Source organism: Nipponia nippon, unplaced genomic scaffold (assembly GCF_047370975.1).
Source record: "Nipponia nippon isolate SJK-2023a ecotype South Korea unplaced genomic scaffold, ASM4737097v1 scaffold_14, whole genome shotgun sequence".
Lineage (NCBI taxonomy): Eukaryota > Metazoa > Chordata > Aves > Pelecaniformes > Threskiornithidae > Nipponia > Nipponia nippon.
Genome location: NW_028262330.1, coordinates 4791741 through 4812520, shown reverse-complemented (window position 1 = coordinate 4812520; position 20780 = coordinate 4791741). Strand labels below are relative to the sequence as shown.

Genomic DNA, 20780 nt, shown 5'->3' with positions numbered 1-20780 from the left:
ACAGCAGCTTTCCAAGAAGAAAGGGGCCCTGTGCCGTTAGCTCAGCACGTTCCCTCTTGCATCCCGAGTTCTCAGTTACCGTTGCGAGTCTTTTAGACCAGGAGCAGGGCCAAGCCATCTCCTCTACTGCTTCTCTAGCGCTGTAGCTTCTGTAAAGAGCTTTTCCTGGTGGCACTTTTCTTAGCCTTGACACAAACGTGCCACATGCTCTCTAAACGTCTGCAGGCTCTTATCAGACATCGCCTCTCCTGGATTCTGTTCTCCCTCATTCTTCTGACCCCACAGGAATTTCACCTCGTGCTTGCAGCTGGAGTAGGCACACCGCAGGCGGCCAAGGCTCAGAGCCCACCCGCTCCTCAGCTGGCAGGAGACCCCCCCCCAACTTTCCCACCTCAGAGACCCGCCGCTTTCACTTCCCCGCACCCTCCTCTTCCCTCGTGCTGCAGGCCACGCAGAACAGAGTGAACAGCAAGGGACAGATCTTGAAGACCACCACCACAGCCGGGGGCCTCTTGCCTGCTCTCTGGCAAGGGCTGTCCCAGATCCCGTTTCACAGCTCACCAAGCCCAGGGATCCTGGTCTTCTCCCACCCCAGGTGTTGGCAGAAATCCCCTGTGGGACCAAAGCTCTGCCATCTCCTGCCAAAGTTCCAGAACAGAACCAGAACGGACAGCAGACGGTCAGTTCAAAGATTTTATTTAACTGTCATAAAAGGAGAAGCAGACGATGATTCCAAACCTGTTAACCCGGGTCTAGGATTTACAGACAATATGCACCAAATCAAATCAACAAAAATCTTTCTAGGGGCAGGGCAAGGGAGAGTTAGAGGCAAAGACGTAGCTACGAGAAAGCCACATGTACTTGGTCCCAGTTCTAATACGACCTCAACGTGGTAGGATCCAAATAAGAGGGCTGCGGAGCTGGAACGTGCCTGCCCAGCCCTCAGGGGTTCACGGGCCCCCGAGGGCTCCTTCGCCCCGAGCGCCGTGTCAGTGCAGCCTTGGGTGGCAGGCTGGCGTGCTGCGGGGGTCTGCTACGGGCACGGGGGGGGGGAGTCGAGTGTCAAGGCAATAAATACTGACGGGCCAGGCACAGATTTTAAAGGCAGAACAGATACATAAGGCATTAACCGCTTCTGAATACTTGTCCATTGCAAGCTCTTTGTTGATCGCCTCAGGAGAGCAGCTGCAGAAACAGACTAGTCCATCCTCAGCCCAAAACAGCCAGGAGGGCAGGTGCTGTCCTGGAATTTCAGTGCTTTGCAGCTACCTTGGCTGCAATGAGAAGTGTGAGGTGATGGCAACACTGGTGACTCCCGCACCCACCTGCCTCGCAACCCCCTCTACGCCTCGGAGGCGCTGAGGCTGCCAGAGAGTTCGGAGCTCTGTGCGAAGAGGGCCGGGGTCCAGCCGGGCCAGCTCTCTGGACACCAGGAGGGGCGGCCAGGCGTCGCCCAGGATGTCATACCACCCTCCCTTCTGGAGATGTCCCGTCTTGGGTGAAGAACGGACCAGCAGCAAAGCGGGAAGTTGTGAATCTTTCCCAATAACCCATGAGGGGCGTGACCAAGATGAGTGCCATGCCAACAAACAGGGGGAGGGTGGGTGGCATTTAAAAAGTGTAACAAGGGCAGGGCCCCCTCCCTAGAGGATACGTGTTACACATTAAGGCATCATGGTTACAGGGAACATCCACAAATGAAGCTGCCAGCGTTCCCAGGACACTGACTGGGTGGAAGGGGCAGGCCGGACATGATTTTAGCCAACAAACGGATTCAACAGCTGCCTGGCATCAAAATCCTTCAGCTACTTGGAGGCAGTAGCTACCCTGAGCTGTGCGCAGGAAAGCCAAGCACAGGATCCTACACAGGAGTCTCTCCCCTTCAGCACCTACCCGAATAAAGGAAGGTGAGAAGCAGCAAAGGGCCGGGCGAGGGAGCAAGCGCTTCCACCTCTGCGCTGGGACAGCGCAGCCCCGGGACGGGCAGCTGGAGATCAGATGCAGACAGCACGGTTTGGTCAATGCACTCAGCGATTCTCTGGGGAGGGGGCGCATTACAAAACTGAGCTCTCTGGTCAAATTATAACAAGGGGTGAAGGGTAAGAGGGTTCCAATGTCAGCACTTTGGTACAGGGGGGGATTTCTACGGTAGCCACTGTCTGATTCACGCTCTCTGGGGTTTGGCCTTGGGAAGGGCTAGTCCTTCCAATCCTTCTTGATGGTCAGGTTCCACTCCCAGGACAGGTGGTCAGTCTTATCATCATCTGTGAACTTGGATTTGATGTTGTAGCTGCCCCGGGCCAGCATGCCCTTAGGGGCTTCTTCCATGGGGGTCAGAAACTCGTACTCCTCTGCTCGGGGGCCGTAGCTCCCAACCATGTATTCGGTCTTGTCAACTAAAAGGAGAAAAAGAGGGGTATGGAGGCTGCTTAAGAGCCTCCCCTGCATTTGGGGCAAGGCTAAAGCAAATGAAAGGTCTGTTACTGCTACAACAATCCACAGGGGAGCTGTGAGAACGTCACCCACATTAACAGCTCCCTTCACTCCCGGAACGGCTGCTCCTGCAGGGAGCGATCCCCCCACGCTAGCAGCACCGTCAGCAGCAGTCTGTTCACCGCCGCGCTCCGGCGGGGATTACGCATCAAGCCCAGAGGTGCAGGTGCAGCCAGGACTGCAGGCTGCCCCCCTGCAGCAGACCCAGAAGCCTCCATGCATCGCCCCGGCCTCAGCGGCAGAGCCATGACTGAAGGCTGTCTCCTCCCATTATGAGCTGTTGGGGCACCGGCGGGCGAGCACCCATCACCGCAGCAGAAAGAGCAGAAAGCCCTCGCACAAAGCAGTACCCGAGTCACAGAGAAGCACTTACTTTTCACACCTTTCCGGAACGTGTGCTGAATATACTTCAACCCTGACACAATCTCCCTGTTAACCTGCAGAGAGACAAGCAAGGACTGTAGAAGACATCTCCTAGGCACGCTGCCTCCCCCACCCAGGAGGAGACAATTTCCTCCATCGCACCACTTTTCGGGGCTCGGGCACTCCCTACGCTGGGACTGCAGCAGTCCCGTGTTCCACTCATTCTTCAGTTTTCAGATCTGAATTCTTACCCTAAAGGAGATTTTTATCCGGTATTCCACACCCTCCTTCAGCACAAACGCTTGCTTCTTGTAGCTCTCCAGGTCACCTACAAAGAAGGGAGAGGGTTGCTCAGAGCCCCTTTGTTTTGTGCTCTGGGGCGAATTTAAACTGCAAGAAGCGATCAGGCCGGTATCTGCAGCAGCAGGGGACGACCCTTACTGCCGGGGCAGCACGCAGTCCATCCTTTCATTTTGGCATGGCAGGACCCTGCTTGCTACGCTGCCCATGCTACCTGAGGCGGGCAAGCGATGCCCTGTGAAAGGACACTGCAGCATGGCAATGCAGCTAATTCACAAATGTTCCTTTGCAGAGGTTTCCTCCGAGGCTGTCGCCATCGCAAAGCTGCCATTAGCGTGGCCGCGCAGGCTGAGGGCAGCTGGCTCCCCCGCCCGGCAGCTCACACCTCTACAAAGCGAGGGCTGGCCGGCCGCGGGGTCACAGCCGCCAGGCTGAGAGAACAGAACCCTCCGGTGGCCCGGGCACCTTACTCTGCATCCAGCCCAGGGGCATTTCTGACATCGGAGGGCTTGCCCGCTGTGCCAGCAGTGCTGCGGCGGGGCCTTCTGCCAGGCTCCACACCAAGCCAGCTTTGACCTGGGAGAAGGGCTGGAATTCTTTCCTAGCTCACCTGTCAGGTCCAGCTCCAGAGGGCCAGGAGCAGTAGTGCAGACCAAAGTCAGTTTGGTCACCACCACATTTGGAACATTGGGATCTAAAAGACAAGCAAAAATGCTGTTAAACACCCATCCCTAATACCAACCAACACAGCTCCTTTTCCTTCCAGGGCACTTCTTGAAAGAGCAAGAAAACCAGTGAGAACAGCATCCCCCTCGGTGAAGGTCTGGGCTCCCCGCCGCGTTAGGCCCAGCCCACAGTCTCTCCAAAACCACCCTCCTCCAAAGGCCGCCCCTCAGCCCCTCTGCCTTGTTCCAAGGCCAGAGATCAGCACCGGGGGAGTGCAGACACAGCCTTTGTGCTCCTGGCTGCGCTCTGCGCTGAAGCACAAAGAGCTGGGAGGAGAACAGCTCCTGGACAGGAGCAGGGACGAGGCCGGAGGTGACTGATGGAGCTCTGGCTCGAGCGAGGCACAGCCACGTCCTCGGGCTCACCTGCAGTCACAGTGACGGCACCGAGCAGTGCCTCCTTGTACTTGCGCAGGCTCTCATCGTCCTTGTCGAGCTCCTGGATCTCCTGGATGCTCTTCTGGGCAGGTGGCTTATAGTTGACGGAGTGTTCGTCCTCCTCATTTTCGGCTGCAATCTGGGCCAGCTGCTCTGCCGTCGGCTCCTGCTCTGCCATCCTCACACACGCGAGTTACACTGAAGTAGGGAGGAGAAGTGTAACTGCACCTACCTACTCCACCAGCACGGGCTCCTCCCCAGCAGCACCAACCAGGCTTCCCCAGAACTGCTCTGCCGTGACTCCGCGGGCTCCCTCTCTCACCTGGGCCCTTCACGGGCTGTCCCCAGGGGCCTTCAGGGGACACAACCCTGCCAAGTGCCCTGTACCCGCAGCCCCTGCCGACTCCCCCCGTAAGCCAGGTCTCGTATTCACCCCGTGGAAGCCGCTGCCAGAGGGCAGGAAAAATTCACCCTCAGTGCTTTACTCATGAGCCGGAACAGGTAAATACCCCAAGCCATAGAGAAAACGCTCTCCTCCACAAGAACAACCGGGTGAGGCTTTCACTCATAATAAACCTGAGCCCAGAATAAACCCAGTTCAGTTCTGCTCCCCACAACACACGATTCCGGCTAAGAATAGGCCTCTGCCCCGCCACTGGCACCAATGCCAGGAGCCTCTGCTGCAATCTGGAACTCACAGTTTGTAACTCAATCAGATCAATCTGCTCTGCGCCGGGTGCTGGGTGCCGCAGAGGAGTGGAATGAGACCCCTGGTTCAGCTGATCTCATGCTCGGTGCTTTTCAAAGATCTGTGTCACACCCGGCCAGAGAAACAGATAACGGATTAAAAACGTGCGGAGTTTGGCTTGGCTGGCTGAGACTCTAACCAGGAAACACCCAGCTGCACACCGAGGGCTGGAGAAAGGTGATGCCAACACCCTGTTAAAAACCTCAGTAAAAGCCAATGACATCCTCAGTAATTCCTGATGTTCCACCGGGCACGCTGTCCTAAGGGTCATCCTACAGCAAATACAACGTGGACTCTCTAAAGACTCAAAAAACGCTTTCAGCGTCAGCTTTTGAGAGGCTTTTTGTACAAGCAAAATCTTTCACAAATGATCTGCTGATGGACCCAGGTGTTTCTGCCATTACCTGGCGTTCCTGCATCCTGTTCTGTATTCCCGCCTGGAGCTCTGCGCTAGCACACACAACTCGCAACAGACTGCAGAACCGTGTTCACTGCTCTGGCATCTCGTTTCCAAATAAATCAAGAACTACAACATTTGCTACAAACACAACAAACACACACAATGTACTCAAATACAGGCTTAATTATGATCTACATGCACCTAAGGCTTCTCATACAGGTTACACTAAATAAGCTAACCATCACCCGCTCTTTGCATCTTTGAGCTAACTGACATAATAGCACACAGTTCGATTATTCCGTTTCTACCCAACGTCTCACCCAGAGGGGGACAGACAGACCTCGGCGCGGCCATGAATCACCCACAGTTTACAGAGCACATTTTACAGTGACGCAAGACAAGTTCTGCAGATACCCGAGCCAGTCTGACTCCACGTCCCGTTCGAGCCTGGCAACGGCTGTAACAGCAGAAGAGTGGAGCTGCCACCTCGGCTCCACTAATATTTTTAGCCATAAATATTATGAACGTTTTGTTGGGGAGCAGGGCAAAGGAGACAGATTAGACACAGAAAGTGAAATTTTGCACATCTCCGCCAGAGGAGCTATCGGCAAATCCGCAGAGGAGAGAGAAAAGGAAAGGGGGAGGGAGAACCGGTCACCAGCCACCTGCCAGGATTCTCGGGTGAGGCGCTGGCCCCAGCTCCCAGGGAGCCGGTGCTGGGATGGAGCTGCAGCCAGGCCCCCGGTGAGGACCCGCTCCTTGCCCGCTGTCAAGCCTGAGAGCAGACGTGCTGGCTTGTCCTGGGCTGGCAGGGCTTGCCCGGAGAGGCTGGCACGGCTCTCGGGGCATCCTGGGGGTAGGATACTTGCAATGGATGCAACTGGTGTTTCTGGGTATTAAAGCTTGACTAAGGTTCCTCACCAGACAAAGGCGGGGGGACAACGTGACGCTTTGGGGTTATTACACGGGCTTTGGCACAAGTGTGTCTGTGTAGGGGAGCGTTTCCCATTGTAGCTTCGCACTTACAACTCCCAGCAACCGCCGGTACTGACCCTACACTTTACAACAAATGACTGGCCCTTCTGCATGGCATTCTCCAATATCCTGGCACTGAATATCAGGGAAATTTGTATTCAAAAGGCCATTTGTGTTCATGTCATACATGAACAACTGATTAGATTTCACCCTGGTATCTCTGTATCAAACCCAGTCACTTCCTTTGTGCTCCTGTCCAAAAAAGCCTCTGGCCTTGAAGGCTCCCAGAAGCGTTGAGCAAACACTCACTCAAGCATCGGTTCTTCTGCTCGATCCCCTTATCGCAGTCCTTCCTCTTGCCTCCAGGCTAGATTTCACCTCCCAAGCACTACAGGTCGTTCTCTCTCTGTACACTGAAGAACTCCTGGACCTTTCTCCTAAGACACCTGTAGCTTTCAGGAAATGGAGGTGATGGACTTTTAGTGAGAGCTTTAAAGAACTGAAGTCCCAAGTCACTGCCTTCTGTTGACTCCCAAACTCTCTGCGATTGAGCCCTCTTTGAAAGCATGAATATAATAAACCAGTATCCACATGCATATCCGCAGCGGTGCCGGGTCCTGTTCTGCGGCATTAGTGTCCACAGGTGTATACCACCTCCCAGTTTTCAGACCAAGCAGAGACAAAACTTCTAACAAACAGCCTGATCAGCACCTGCAACAGCACCTGCAAGCAACAGGGCACGGGAGCCGTCAGCCAGCCTCTCCTCGAACAACCAAAGCTCGCCGAAACCAGCCTGCGCACGCAGCAAAGGATCAGCGCTGCAAGGTGAACGGAGCAGCGCCAACCACAGCGCAGCTCCCAACAGCAGGGTCAGGTCTGGAAGGTTGCTGCACTCCGTGCAGGAACAGCCTTAGCGTTAAACAGTCCTAATTTCTATCAGCTGAAATAGCAGCTGATTTCCAGGATCGTGTATCCTATCCTGATCAGTTAAGAAATGCATGAGTTTGGTCTCACCCAAGTGCAGAGCTACCACTCATTGATAACCAACCTCCAGATGTAACAGACGGGGCAACGGTTTTCTCCCACACATCACCAGCACCCAATCTTCATCAGCCCCGTTAGGGTAACCCCTCCCACAAACAGGTATTTAGCAACAACCATGCCGTAGGGGGCACAGGAAAAAAAAAACCAAAACACAACCAAAAAACCAACTCCCCAGCTCTTCAGTTGCATTCCTACGCCGCTAGCCTTAATCCTGTGATCCAGAGCTAAAGCAACAATCATGCACACCACCACAGGGATTAATCAAGAACCACCCCAGTCCTCACAGGATCTCTGAAACGATGGCAGCCCACCAGAGACAGAAACCGGCTCCTCAGACCAACACAAAGCACTGTTCCAGCCAGCAGCTGAGGTCAGGCCAGGGTTCAGCTCTCTGAGGAAGTCTTGGAGACTCTTCACCTCCTCCGACAGCCTTCCCCAGGAGCAGCGGTCAGAAGAACATCCCTGACCAGGCTGTGCCAACGCCGCTGCCGCAGCACTCCCGAGAGGATCGGGCTCCTGCGCCCCGGCTGGACGCGAGGGTCAAGAGGCATCCTGCGACCCAGCCGGCCGCCCCCTCCCGCACAGAGCGCTGCATCTCATCACCACGGGTCACAGCAACTCGGCTGCTTCTCCAAATACGCAGCCAGGGGAGACTCCTAATCGCATCAAAACTTTTATGAGGGCCTCAACCTTGCCCGTCAGGCTTCTCAGACAAAGCATTTATTACAGCTCAGGATTAGTAAACCAGAGCTTTTCCAGGTGTGCGGAAGACCAGCCATCATGCTGCCAGACAAAGCGAAGCCAAGGGACTCGATCGCATGTGAACTGCCAGGAGAGAACTGCACTCGCGTATCCCGTCTGCATCGTGCCGAGACCTCCAGCAAGTGCGCGCTGACACGCAGCGGAAAGGGGACCCGCAACGCGGTCCTTCAAAGGGCTCAGCTCCTTAACGAGAGCTGTCCCGCTACGCTGCTGAGTGGCAGCCGGGTGCGGGTGCCTTACGGGAGCTCAACACCTCGAAGCTCAGGCATTGCTCTGAGGTGTTTGGAAGGAAATTCCTCTTCAGCTCCTTCTGACACTCAGGATGCTCGGGTGCCCTGCTCAGCACCTCCGCATGACGGCTTTCTGGCTCCTGAGGCTCAGCCGAGTCGCAGAACGCTGGAGTTGGTGCCTCCGCGGCTCCCGGGAAGCCTGCTGCTCTGCGAGACAGCACAGACCCGCTGTGACTCTGCCACAGCTGGCAGGGAAGGGGACAACCAGCCCACACTCAGCCTGAAAGCAAATTACAGGAGGTGGGCTCCTCGGCCGTGGGGAGACGTCTGAGGAAACAGCCCTGGGCTCTTCTCAGATCCTTGCAGATCACAGAAGCCTGCAGAAGGCAGGAGGAGGCTGAATCGCTTCCCTCCTGGGAATTCGCACTCAGCTGCCTTCACTGCTTCCTCAAGTCATCAGTTTCTCCTGAATTCTCTCAGCGTTTTTTGCGCAGGGCTGAAGAGCTAGCAGCAGTGAATGCAAGAGCCCCACCTTCTGCCAGACAGAAAAACTGCTAGGAACATAACCCTGTTTGTTTTCAGGCAGACAGCGGTAAACAGCGACTTCTTCGTACCCCGGGATCAAGATCCCACGGCACTAGTGAAGCCAGAGTTAGTCAGAGTCTCTTCAGATGAGCTCATTTGCTTCGGATGTCCATTAGGCCACAGCGCAGCCGTGGATAGGCAGCAGTGCCAATTCGAGAGGTCCCCACCCTTCCTCCTTCCCCCGTGGCGCAAAGGAAAGCCTGTGCGGCCACACAGCAAACTCGGATGGAATTTGATCCAGTTAATAACCGTTTCTGCAGGGCTATTTTCCAGCCAGATCAGTTTGCTGATCAGGTTCATTATGCAGCTACAAACGCTGCTACGCTGTAAGGACAGGGAGCCAGAACTGCTTAAACCGGCTCAAGCTGCGCTGCTGCTCCACACGTACAACGGCAGCTTGGGCGGCCGGATCGGAAATAAACCGGGCTCGGGTGGTTCCCGGGGCAGCGGCAGGGGAGGGGGCGCGCATCAGCAGCAAAGGAGGAGCTGGTAACTCCCTGACGCTTCCCGAGGCCGAGCGCAGCCCTCTGACACCGCCCGGGAGCTCGGAGGCAAGGGGACGTCCAGAGAGCGCCGCTGCACCCGTCGCTTTGTAAGAGCGTCCCAGAGAGCTCTCATCTCGCCTGATCCCTGCCACTGGCTCACGGCCCTGGGGATGGAGGAGTCTGGAAACGGCCTGCTGCCTTTCGGGGACTCGGCCGTTTGGAGATGTAGGGCTTTTGTGGGTTTTTTTTGTTTCTTTTTTTTCTCGTAACATAACCCTGGGCTGCCGTTCACCTACAAGGCGTTAACTGTCAAGAGCAAAACCAAAGGCGTGAGCAGACAGTTCCATACGCTCACAATTTCAGAAATTTAAAAAACTCTCGCAGTCCTACACCCAGGATGCAAATGAGTTACAGGCTCCAGCCTGGCCGCAACCGCCGTCGGTGCGGTGACCCCGGCGCTGCAGCCACAGACACCGCCAACAGCAGGACCCATCCGTACGAATCGCCACTCGTCCCTGTAGCAGAACCTACAATGAAACCGCCTCTGCTCAGCAGTTCCGGGACAAGAGCACCCGCGCTGGAAGAACACTGGGACAACCAGAGCAACAAAGCGCTCTGGACCAGACCCGAAACCCTTGGGGCAACATTTGGCTGCTTAAGCGTGGCCGGGAGTTCTTCTCGCCTTAAGAAAAGGAAGTTACGACTTTCAGACTTGTTGCAAAGAGCCCACGGAGCCCGGGGAGCCATCGCCGTCCTTCGGCAGGGCTGTAAGGGAAGGAGGAGACCCGATCCCTCCTGCGGGACCCCGGCCGCGGTCTTCACGCACGCTGCCCCGGCGGCTCTAAGACGCGCCCTGCCTACGGCGCTACGGGGGACGAACCGGGCTCTTCAATCGCCCTAAGGCGGAAGGAAACCGACCCGAGGAAGCGGCTTCCGAGTTCCTCGTTCCGTAACCAGGGAACGTTTATGGGAAATCCGCTCGGGACGGACGGGAGCGCTCGCACCTCCCGACGCCCCGGGAAGCCGAGAGGGCCCGGCCTCCGGACGGCCCCCCGCAGCCCAGGCACCGGGAGAGGCCGGAGGGGAGGGCGCGGCGCAGCCGCGGCTCCTCCGGGGAGCACGACCGGGCCCGAACCGTCCGTGTTTCGCCCTACGGGCGGGCCGCGTGCCCCGAGAGCTCCGCTCCGCTCCGCAGCGGCCCCCGCCGGGGGCGGCGGCTTTCCCCGGCCCTCCGAAGGTCGCGCAAGGCCGCCGGGGGCCCCGCTCCCGCACCTCGGCCGCGCCCCGGCCCTTCCCGCGGCCCGGAGCCAGCGGGGCGCGGTGCGGCCGGCCCGGCCAGGCCCCAGCGGGGCGGGGGCGCGGCGCCGCCACCTGAACCCCCCCCCCCACCCCTCCCCGGGATCCGCCCGCCGCCGCGGCCCGGTCCCCGCCGCTCCCCCGCCCCGCCGCGGCCCGGCCCCGCCCTACCGGCCCCGCTCGCTCTCCGCGCTGCGCTGACAACGCCGCCGGGATCCGCCCAGCCGCCCGCGCACCCCCGCACTTCCGGGACACGCCCGTCACTTCCCGTTATACGAGGGGGGGGCCGAAGCCCGCGCCTCACTTCCGGCCGCGGCCCAGCGCGCTGATTGGCCGAGGGGACAGGCGCGCGATGGCGGGACGGGTGATAGAGTTGGGGCGCAGGGGTAGAGCGCCGCGGGGCGGGGCGGGGCGCGGGAAGGCGCGCGGGAAGGCGCGGCGGAGCAGGCGGCCACAGCTCTAGACACGGTTCTATTTTATTACGGCAAAGGTGAAAAAGCCACCTCGGCCCAACAGGCAACCAGTAAAATTTATCCCAAAAATAACTCGGTACAAAACAGGTTCTGCTTCAGAATTAAAAAAAACCTTTACAGGAGTTTAAAACCTATCCCAGAACATAAAAGTAAAACAAATGCCATCCTCGGTAGTAGTAGCCACGGCCGCAGCCCCCGCCGGGGAGCGTGGAGCGAGAGCGGAGTCCTTCCCTGTGCCCGCCGCCCGCCGCTTTAGCTGGTGTCCATCTGGAAGAGAGGAGAGGAGCCGTCACCGCGCGTCCCCCGGCACCCCGGCGCATCCCCGGGCACCCCGGCGCGTCCCCCGGCACGGTCCGGCCCTGCTGAACCACCACAGCAACTCCCTGGCGCTGCCGGTTCGAGCCCCGGCCCATTCAGCGCCGCCCCGGGAGCGCCCGGCAGCCCGGGCACAGCGGAGCCCCCGCAGCACAGCCAGGCACGGCTGTGAGCTGCCCCGCTGCGCTCCCCCCGCCCCAGCCTCTATTCTTTATATTCTTTGCAAAATATCGCTATTTACGCATCCCTGACCCCAAAGACTGTTCTGAAACACCAGCCCTGCCCATGCTGTTTTTTTTCTGGAATTCTGCTCATCCCACTTCTTCCTGTCCGTGCTCTCGCCCAGATTTTATCCCACCCCCACAACACTGACTCTGCTGCCATCGCGTACGCACGACCTCGGTTCTCTATCGAGATTTTAATCTGGCTGCGGCACGGAGATGTCCGAGCTCGTTCTGACGGCAGCAAACAACGCGCGTGGCTCCGTACGTCAGGGCTCGCACCCGCCCTCAGCATCACTGCCCTTTCCTCCCTTAGCATCCCGTGTAGTTATTTCACACTTTTTCTTTCTGTTTTTCTGTTTCTGCAGCCCTTTATCTCTGTGGGTTTTGTTCTGCAGCTCCTGTTCACCACAGCTGTTCCAGCTACGGAAGAGCCTGCCCTACGCCGGCCCCAGTGAGCTGGGGAGCTGCAAAAGGGGCTGGTTCTTGGCCAGCAGCAGCAGCTGACAAAGTGTTCTGGGAAGCAAAGCCAACTACCGGACCGAGGCACTGCTCGGCTTTAGAGGGAGACCGCTTTAGTCCAATGACCTGGGAAACGCTGTCTCTTTCCTGCCGGCTCCGGGCTGCCCACGTTTCCCAGACCGAGATGCCGCGGGGAGCCTGTGGACAGCGCCCAAGCAGCACTTACCCTGGCATTGTAAGCATCCAGCTGTGCATCTAGTTCTTCTGCGGAGAGCTGCTGTTTGGAAGTTCTTCCAGCTCCTCTGCCTCTCCCTCTGTTCCCGCCACGAGTACCTCGCCTGTTGCCTCCTCCACCACCAAATCCTGAACCACCACGGTTTCTGGTCATGCCACCTCTGTTTACACTGTGATTTTTAAAAAGCAACTGTTTTAGTGCATTCCGGTTAACCCAAACAGGCAGGCAGAAGTTTGCCGAACGGGAGACAGATCCACGCTTCCCACACAGAGAGGGGCCAGGCACGTTCCCACCCCACACTGACCGGGCACAGCGACTCCGGTGGCCGTACGGCATCTCACCTCTGTGCCGGTCTCCTCTGTGTGTCGATCTGTGACGTGACCAGCTGAATGTTCATGGGGCGTCCTGGAAGAAGAGCAGCCCGTGAGCCTGCGTGCGGGACTCGGGCGCGCGGGCTGCTCCGGCCAGCCAGCGAAACACACTATGGAGGAGGCCGTGCAGACTCACCGTCCAAGGGGACTCCGTTGTACTGCTTCATCGCTTTCAGAGCGTCTGCCTTCCTTTCGAAATGCACGTCCGCTGTCCCTAGACTGCGGCCAGATCTGTCATAGTGCACAGCTGCCTTCTTCAAGGTCCCAAACTCTGCGAAGAGTTCCTGAGAAAGAGAAGGAGAAGAGCGCAGACGCCCATCAGCGCTGCAAACACTGCACAGCCAAGAGACGGCGCCGGCAGCTCCCCATACCCAACCGCTCTCAGCAATCACAGGCGCTTTTCAAAACATCATTGACAACTCAGAAAAAGCGCCGATGAAAGAGGGGAGCGCGAGCCCGTCAGAAGGATTTCAGAAAGTTGCCGCAGGTGGCAAAACCAAGCAGGACTTCATATTCACTATTTGCAGCGTGCACGTTTACAGCCAGCGAAGCAGACTCAAGGGAAACTGCAGGTCTTTTTGTTGAGGCTGAGTCAATGGGGTGACTCTTTAAAAATAATTCAGACCCTAATCCATTTCATAGAGGAAGAATGATCTGTACGAACGCAGGGATTCATGAGATGATCGCGGTTTCATTGTGCTCGACTTCCTCTGCCCCTTAAATCTGTACTAGACTGGGTGCAATTTAAAAACACAGCCCATTAGGAATATACCCCAAAAAATGAGATTAGGAAATTCCTCTGCTGCAGTCTGTCATTTGCTGTCACGAAGGATGGAAATGAAGAGGCAGCAACAGAGCCACCAGTTTTGTTTCAGAAGTGCTACATTTAGGAAGGCAACAAGGACACCTCACCTTCGTGAGCTTCAGCTGCAGCCCATGCCCCGAAAGCTCAACACCTACACCAGAGCTGCCGGGCGCCCAGAGGGACAGGGCACCTTCTGCCGTACCTGCTGCCAAGCCTGACCGCCACGCAGCGCTCTCCTGAGTTACGGCCCAAGCACCTGACGGAGCACTAGACGTGTTCTTCTCCTTCCTAAGCAAGCGGCACTTCAGGCAGGGCTGCGGGCCAGCGCCTCCCTTCTGCTCATTCACCAGCGGTGAACGTTACATGGCACTCGATAGCTTTCTGGAACAGAGTGCAACGCAGGTGAGGCCGTGCTCAGCCTCTTTGCCAGAGCCAGCTTCGCTTTGCACCGCAGAGAACATGGGTTCCTCCCGAGCAGCAGCGAACGCTCAGGGAGCGATGCTGTGTACCTCCTCCGAGAGCAAAGCGCCTTCGAGGTTCCTTCCAGCCGCACGTTCCTGCCGATACACCGCCCGAGCTGCGCTGTACCACGTTATGATGCGATTAGCATAGAAACAAAGAAACCCATCACCACATCTGAGGCAGCACTACATTATGGGATGGGTAGTAACAAATAGGTGCAAAGCCACTAAGTCAGCTTTGCTGCTAAATAACCCCAAGGTGGAAGTTCGTCCACACCTCAGCCCAAGCCAGCGGCGGAAAAGGCGAATCTCAATGGCCACGCAAAGCGCAGGAGCTTGTTAAACTGAGGTGACTTCACAGAGCCACAATTTAGAGATTGGGGCCTGACTGCAACAAACAAGAAACTCATTTAAACCAAATGTGAACTTACATGAGGAAAAGAGGTGGTTTTAAGGGCGTTACCCTGTAACTAGGTGACCTGAAAAAGCTCACTTCCAATTCCCCAGACCCAGCCAGACCAGCGCGTGGGGCCACTGGAAGGAGTCAACAGATGAAGAAAGGACAGAAGTGAGGGCGCGAGGACCAGAAGCCAATTTATAACGAAGCGCTTTGCAGCCTGACGGGGCCAGCAGAGCCCCCGGTGGGGACGCACCTGGCATTTGCAAATGTTTATTTCCGCCCCGGTCACTGCCCACTCGTGACTGTGCCCTCGCAGCCGGGTGGGAGCTCCACGCCTCAACCCCTCCCGCCCCGCACAGCCACAGACAGATCGCGTCCTGCACCCGACTGAAAGAATCCGTCAGGTTCTCGCCCGAGGCACGGCTGAAACATGGGACACAACCGCGACCGGTGACTCGGGTAGAAGATTTAACGCGCCGGGTACCACAGATGCTGCGGCGCGGGGGAGCGTGCTCTCCCTCACAAGGAAGTCTTCCCAGCTACGCCGGTGGCTGCGTCTGTAGGAACACCTCGACGCTCAACAGAATGCGACTTTAACAAAGCTGCGCAAACTGCTCCCATAATAACAGAGCACGCAGACGTACGCGCAGCGCGGTTACGGATTTTCTGCTGTTACGCAGACCTTAACAGTTTACACAGCTTACGCTAAATTCCCCGGTCACAGCCGGACCAAGCCAACAGCAGCATTTTCCCACACGTGCGCTGCAGCAGGGTCGCGTACAGCGCGATTAGCTACCGCTCTGCAGAACACGGCAGCTTTTCCCAACTGCAGCCCCCTCGGGATGCCCAGACCTGCCGCAGGACAGGCACTGGCGGCACAAACCCCGTCCCCAACGCCGAGCGCGCTCACTCGGGCATCCCCCACCCCGGCCGCGGAGGGGAGCGGGGCCTGCGGGGCTCCCAGCGCACCCAACCCCGACGCGATGAATTAAACCCCCCGCGAACGCCCCCCGCGCAGCCGGCGGGGCCGCTCCCGAGCCCCCTACCTGGATGTCCGCATCCGAGACGCCGAAGTCCAGGTTCGAGACGAGCAGCTTCCCGCCGGTCTCCACGCCGGCCCCCGCCCCGAAGCCGCTGTCGAACAGGTCGTGCTGCCACTTCTCCGGGAGCTGCTTCGGCTGCAACGAGAGCGGGACCTCGCTGACCGCCCCGGGGCACCCCGGGCCACGGGGCACCGCCGGCCACGCCGCCCGCCCCGCCGGGAGCGGACAAAGGGCCGCCCGCCGGGCCCGCCCCGCCGCCCGCCGCCCGCCGCGCGGCCCCGCCGCCCCATCCCGCCCGCCCGCCCTGCCGAAGGCCCGGCCCGGGCCCGGGCCCCCGCCGCGGCGCCGCCGAGCCCCGCGGGCCGCCGCGCTCCCCGCCCGCCGCCGCCGGCGCCGCGCTCCGTACCCGGCTGTAGGGCGCGGGCCGGTTCCTGCCGCCGCCCCGGGCCATCACCGGCCTGTTCCGCACGGGGCCGCCGCCTCCCGCTCGCCCGGCTCCCACGCCGCCCCGGCCGGGCCCGCCCCCGCGGGTGGCGCCGCCCCGGCCCCGGCCGCCCCGGCCGCCGCCTCGGCCGGCCCCCCGCTGGCTCCGGTTGAGCTTAATGATATCGTCCAGGGACATGTCCATCTTGTCGGCCATGATGGCGGCTCCGCTCCGGGGCCTGCACTTCCGGCCGCGCTGCTGCCGACGCCGGAAGCGGAAAAGGCGGGGCCGGCGGCGAAAGGCGCGGCGGCCGCGCGCCCTTGCCGCGCGGGGCCTTGTGGGGCGGGGCGGGACTTCCGGCGGGGCGGCGGCGGGCGATGCGGGTGCGGGTGCGGAGCTGGCACGGGGTCGCCTCCTGGCTGTGGGTGGCCAACGACGAGAACTGCGGGATCTGCCGGATGGCCTTCAACGGCTGCTGCCCCGACTGTGAGTGCGGCGGGGCCGGGGCGGGGCGGGCCGGGGCCGGGGCGGGGCTGACGGCCTGTCCGTGCCGCAGGCAAGGTGCCCGGGGACGACTGCCCGCTGGTGTGGGGCCAGTGCTCGCACTGCTTCCACATGCACTGCATCCTCAAGTGGCTGAACTCGCAGCAGGTCCAGCAGCACTGCCCCATGTGCCGCCAGGAGTGGAAGTTCAAGGAGTGAGGGCCGCTCCCCGCCCTCGCCCCGCCCGGCGGCCGGCGGGCCCCGCTCCGCGCCGCCCTCAATAAACGTGTGGCCGCCGCTCGCCGCCCCGGTGTCCGGTGTCCGTCTGTGCTCGGGGGGGAGGGGGGGGAGAGCGGGGGGGCCGCCGGCGAGCAGCTCCCTCCCCGCGGGCTCCGCCGCTCCGGGAGGGCGGGGCGGGCCCCCTGCCGCCCCCCGGCTGTAAGGGTCCCGGCCCCGGCGCGCTGCCGTCCCGCCGGCATCATCCGTGCTGCCTGCCGCTGCCCTGCCCTGCCCCGGCGATCGCCGGTACAAGCAGGCGGCCGGGCCCTGGCGCTACTCAGCGGGCAGAGGCTGGAGGCCGCTCTCCGGCCGCCGCCACTCGCCCCACGCCGACGGCATCGCTGAGCCCGGCCCCGGCACGCTGCTGCCCGGCTCTTTCCGCCCGCACGGCTCCACGTCGCGGTGAGTACCGGGGCCGCCCTGGGGCACGGTGGGCGCTGGGGCTGCTCCCCACGGGACTCTGGGCGCGGTTTGTGCTGGGACTGGCGCCCTCGTGGTGCTCCAAGCAGCCGGAGCGGAGTCCTCTGCCTGCCGGTGCAGGGTGGGGGCACCCCGGCTCCTCTGCCCCAGCACCAGCCAGCGCGGCGGTGACAGTCTCCCCTGCAGGTGCTGCGTGTGTCGGATGCGGCCCCGATCCATGGAGCTGCTGCCTGGAGCCCCCAGCCCTCTCCAGTGCAAGGTGGGAGAACTGCGTCCTCGGACCCCGTGGAGCAGGTGGATGCCCGGACTGGCCCTGCTGGCTCTGTACTTAAGATAAACATTTTTGGGCTGGGTCCATCGCGTCTGTCCTTGCAGGGGAGGGAGGTGCTGTGGGGTCGGGGGAGCCCACCCGGGTCTGGGGAGCTTGGGGCTGCTCCGCCAGGGAAAGCATCTCACCCATGAGGCTGCTGAGCTCCCCTGGCTCCCCCCCATCTGGGGCTGGGGGCTGCCCCAGGTCAGGCCGAACAAAGACAGGGACGGGCTGTGCCCTGGGCAAGGGGCAGGACATCACGCTCAGGGCTCCCGAGACACTCGGGACGAGCGGGCAGTGACAGCCGGGCTGGGAGCGTGTGGGGGGCAGCTGGCAGCAGGTCTGGGGCTGGAGCTGAACACGCAGATGCTGCTTTGGCATCGTGATACACCAAGTGACCAGCAAAAGAATTCAGGTCGCCTCCTGCCTCCGTACCCGCCATGGTTACATGCCTGCTGAACTGCTGACATTCACCTTTCCAGTGCAAATTCTGTTGCAATTTGAGAGTCCAGAAAGCATAAAATCCCACAACACAGCAAAGCAAAGATCCCCCTCACACGGGGTCCACAGAAAATTGGAGAATATAAACATGAAGCCAAAGGCAGCTTTCTGGACTTTGGAGGAATCCTTAGTCACAGTTTTGTAGGTTAAATAACAATATTGTATGAACACATTTATGCAATGCTAATCTATGTTTAATTGCCTGATGAGTATTTAATGTATTGTTTCATAATAAAAGCTTGATTCAAATCCATTTTCAGATTATTTTGTTACCTTAGTCTCCCATACTGTATGCTGACAAAAATCACTGGAAGTGAGGCTCAGTATTGCAAAGTACTAAGGAAACACCAGAGGACTTTCTGGGATCAGCAGCTGGGAAGCACTATGCTGCAGTCTAATCACTTCGTAGTTTCTCTGCACAATTTTTCCCTTTCCTTTATAATTCTGCCAGGTCCGGCACATGTATCCAGCCATCCCTTTTCTGCCTGTGTGCCTTTGTAACTTATGCCTTGGTATAGAATATCTCGTACAGTCAGATGGTAAACATATAATAATCTGCAAAACGACATGAAAAATGTCTTGATGGCTCTTACATGACTGTTAGGATCTGTAATGGCAATGGAATTAGTTATAAATGGACCAAAAGTAACTTCCAGAGTTCCTCACTTCAGTCTCACTAAGAGCCTGAGGACTGGTAGCAAAATAAAAAACAATTTTATGAAGGTACACAAGGTAATTACTGCTGCAACAGAGCATTTGGTAGGCTGAAACAGATCAACAGTCCTTCTAGTATACTTTCCTTCCAGGAAGAGAGCTCTCCTAGATGATTCCAAGGAAATAATTTGAATCTCAAAGCATCAAAGGCTTGCTTTCCCCTACTGTCAAGATGAAATCATAGATTAAGTCTGGGAGTGTCAAACAGTATAATCAGGCTGCTCTTGTGTGCTTCATTCATAATACTCTCAATACACAGATCTCAATTTGCGTATTTCTGTTGAAGTGAAAGTTATTAGGTGAAATCCTGGCTCTGTTTTTTCTTGCGCAGTGAAAAATTTATGCTGATCCCAATTACGCCAACTTTCACCCAGTGAAAGTTAATTTAAGTACTTCACTGAAATAAAAGAACTCCCATCTAGTTATATTCAGTCATGAGTTAGACAACTAGTAAGGTTAAACAGTAGCTTCTAGGTCTACCTCAGTAACACTGAGCTAATCCTAAAGCGAGCATGTGGAACAGAGATCGTTTATTGTTGTTAAGTTTGCTTTTCCACATTAGGGTTGAAGGATCTCATAGGTATCTCCAAAGAAAAGTTAAGTATTATTATGTCTAATGTACAAAGAGAAAACTAGAAGCATAGAAGGGTGAAGTACTTCCAGGTGCCTGTTCCATGCTCTCTCCCACTTCATAAGGGAAAAAAATTTGGTATAGTGTTAATAGTCTTTAGTCCACATTTGTGTCAGGCCGATTCATCTAGCCAATTGGCAAAAGAGCAAACCCATGTCCGCACTCAGGTTCAAATCAAAACCATTACCAGCGTTTCTAGAATTGCAGCATTTAAGCTTCTTCACAAAAGTAAACTCTCTCTTAAAAGTATCTACACATCTGTTCCGTGGTAGAACTGACCACTGAAGTACCTCCTGGTCCCTCAAGACAAGAAAAACAGCAGACACCATACAGGGAAGTTTGAAACATAAAGAATAAAGGGAGAAAAAAGTGGAAAGAAAAAGAACAGAAAATGATGAGGGTAAAGAAGAAAAACCTAGACTGAAGCCTATCAGTGCCTTTGTAATCCTGTGATCATGAAGAACACAGCCAAGATATTTCTTTTTAAGACATCCAGCTCTTCTGCCAGACTTAAGAAGCCAAGTCCTCCATTCATGCAAATTAATTTGGGCCCTGCCAGTAAACAGAGAAACACCCTTCAGCCCAGCCGAGAGACAGCCAAAGAAGAGGAGGCCACCACAGCACAGCAGACTTTCAGAAGTTTGCTCAGCACTGGCAAACCCCGCAGCCTAAAGAGAGAGGGAAGGCACGAGTGTGACTGCTTTAGACTATTGCCACGGATGTAGCAACGCCTCATCCTGCTTATTATACATTTCTGTATGTCCATAAAATATATACAGTGTTTTACATGTAATCCAGTGGACTAATAAAAGAACAGGATCTTAAGGTCAGGTATAAATAAACTTATACAATAAACTTGCTTAACTAACTCAAGCATTTATTGGGACTCAGCAGTGAAAAAACTCATACATACTTAGCAAAAAAGGTTAACACTGCATAAACATTATGTGTACTTATAGCTACAGGAAATATGTGATTAAGCTTTTTCCAGAGTCCTTCAGTGTGGCTGCTCTACTGCGTTTTTATTCTCTTCCTTTACACAGATCTTTCCTTCAAAGCCATGCTGTGCTTGAAATCATGTAAAGTTGAACTAGATCAAGTGTGTTCAAGGACTCGTTGGAGGTTTATTTTTGCCCATGTCTAAAACCTTGGGGAAAAACGCTAGACTTCTATACATGCACGCAAACCATTAGCTTTCCTACTGGGTGAAGATTTATGATAATCTATATGACATTAATTAATTAGAATTTGCATATGAAAGCCATGAGAGGGCTTAATATAATGAAAATAGGAAGAACAAATGTTCTGAAATTTGTATACTGAAGATGGGAACATTGGCAAAACAGTTGATTTCCAAATGCTTTTACAGAAAAGGATTACAACAGACTCGGGAAAATCTTTCATCTATGAAAGAGATAAGCCTACCATTAGCTTTAATCACTGACTTG

The 20780-nt window shown here is 57.0% G+C and overlaps 3 protein-coding genes across 3 annotated transcripts; 1 reads left to right on the top strand and 2 right to left on the bottom strand.

The window, feature by feature from the left end:
* Positions 1-679: 679 nt before the first annotated feature.
* Positions 680-11084, bottom strand: ARHGDIA (Rho GDP dissociation inhibitor alpha). Its single transcript, XM_009471761.2, has 6 exons — positions 10956-11084; positions 4248-4457; positions 3767-3850; positions 3108-3184; positions 2867-2930; positions 680-2396 (listed from the first exon to the last, which is right to left on the bottom strand). Exons 2-6 carry the CDS (start codon positions 4435-4437, stop codon positions 2197-2199), a joined length of 615 nt encoding a protein of 204 aa, XP_009470036.1. The 5' UTR covers positions 4438-4457; positions 10956-11084; the 3' UTR covers positions 680-2196.
* A 158-nt stretch (positions 11085-11242) lies between these two features.
* ALYREF (Aly/REF export factor) lies at positions 11243-16259 on the bottom strand. Its single transcript, XM_087750563.1, has 6 exons — positions 15977-16259; positions 15574-15705; positions 12998-13145; positions 12832-12895; positions 12482-12659; positions 11243-11524 (listed from the first exon to the last, which is right to left on the bottom strand). The coding sequence occupies exons 1-6, from the start codon at positions 16208-16210 to the stop codon at positions 11510-11512; spliced, it is 771 nt and encodes a 256-aa protein (XP_087606689.1). The 5' UTR covers positions 16211-16259; the 3' UTR covers positions 11243-11509.
* A 62-nt stretch (positions 16260-16321) lies between these two features.
* On the top strand, positions 16322-16781 carry ANAPC11 (anaphase promoting complex subunit 11). Its single transcript, XM_087750564.1, has 2 exons — positions 16322-16480; positions 16551-16781. The coding sequence occupies exons 1-2, from the start codon at positions 16372-16374 to the stop codon at positions 16694-16696; spliced, it is 255 nt and encodes an 84-aa protein (XP_087606690.1). The 5' UTR covers positions 16322-16371; the 3' UTR covers positions 16697-16781.
* Positions 16782-20780: the final 3999 nt, after the last annotated feature.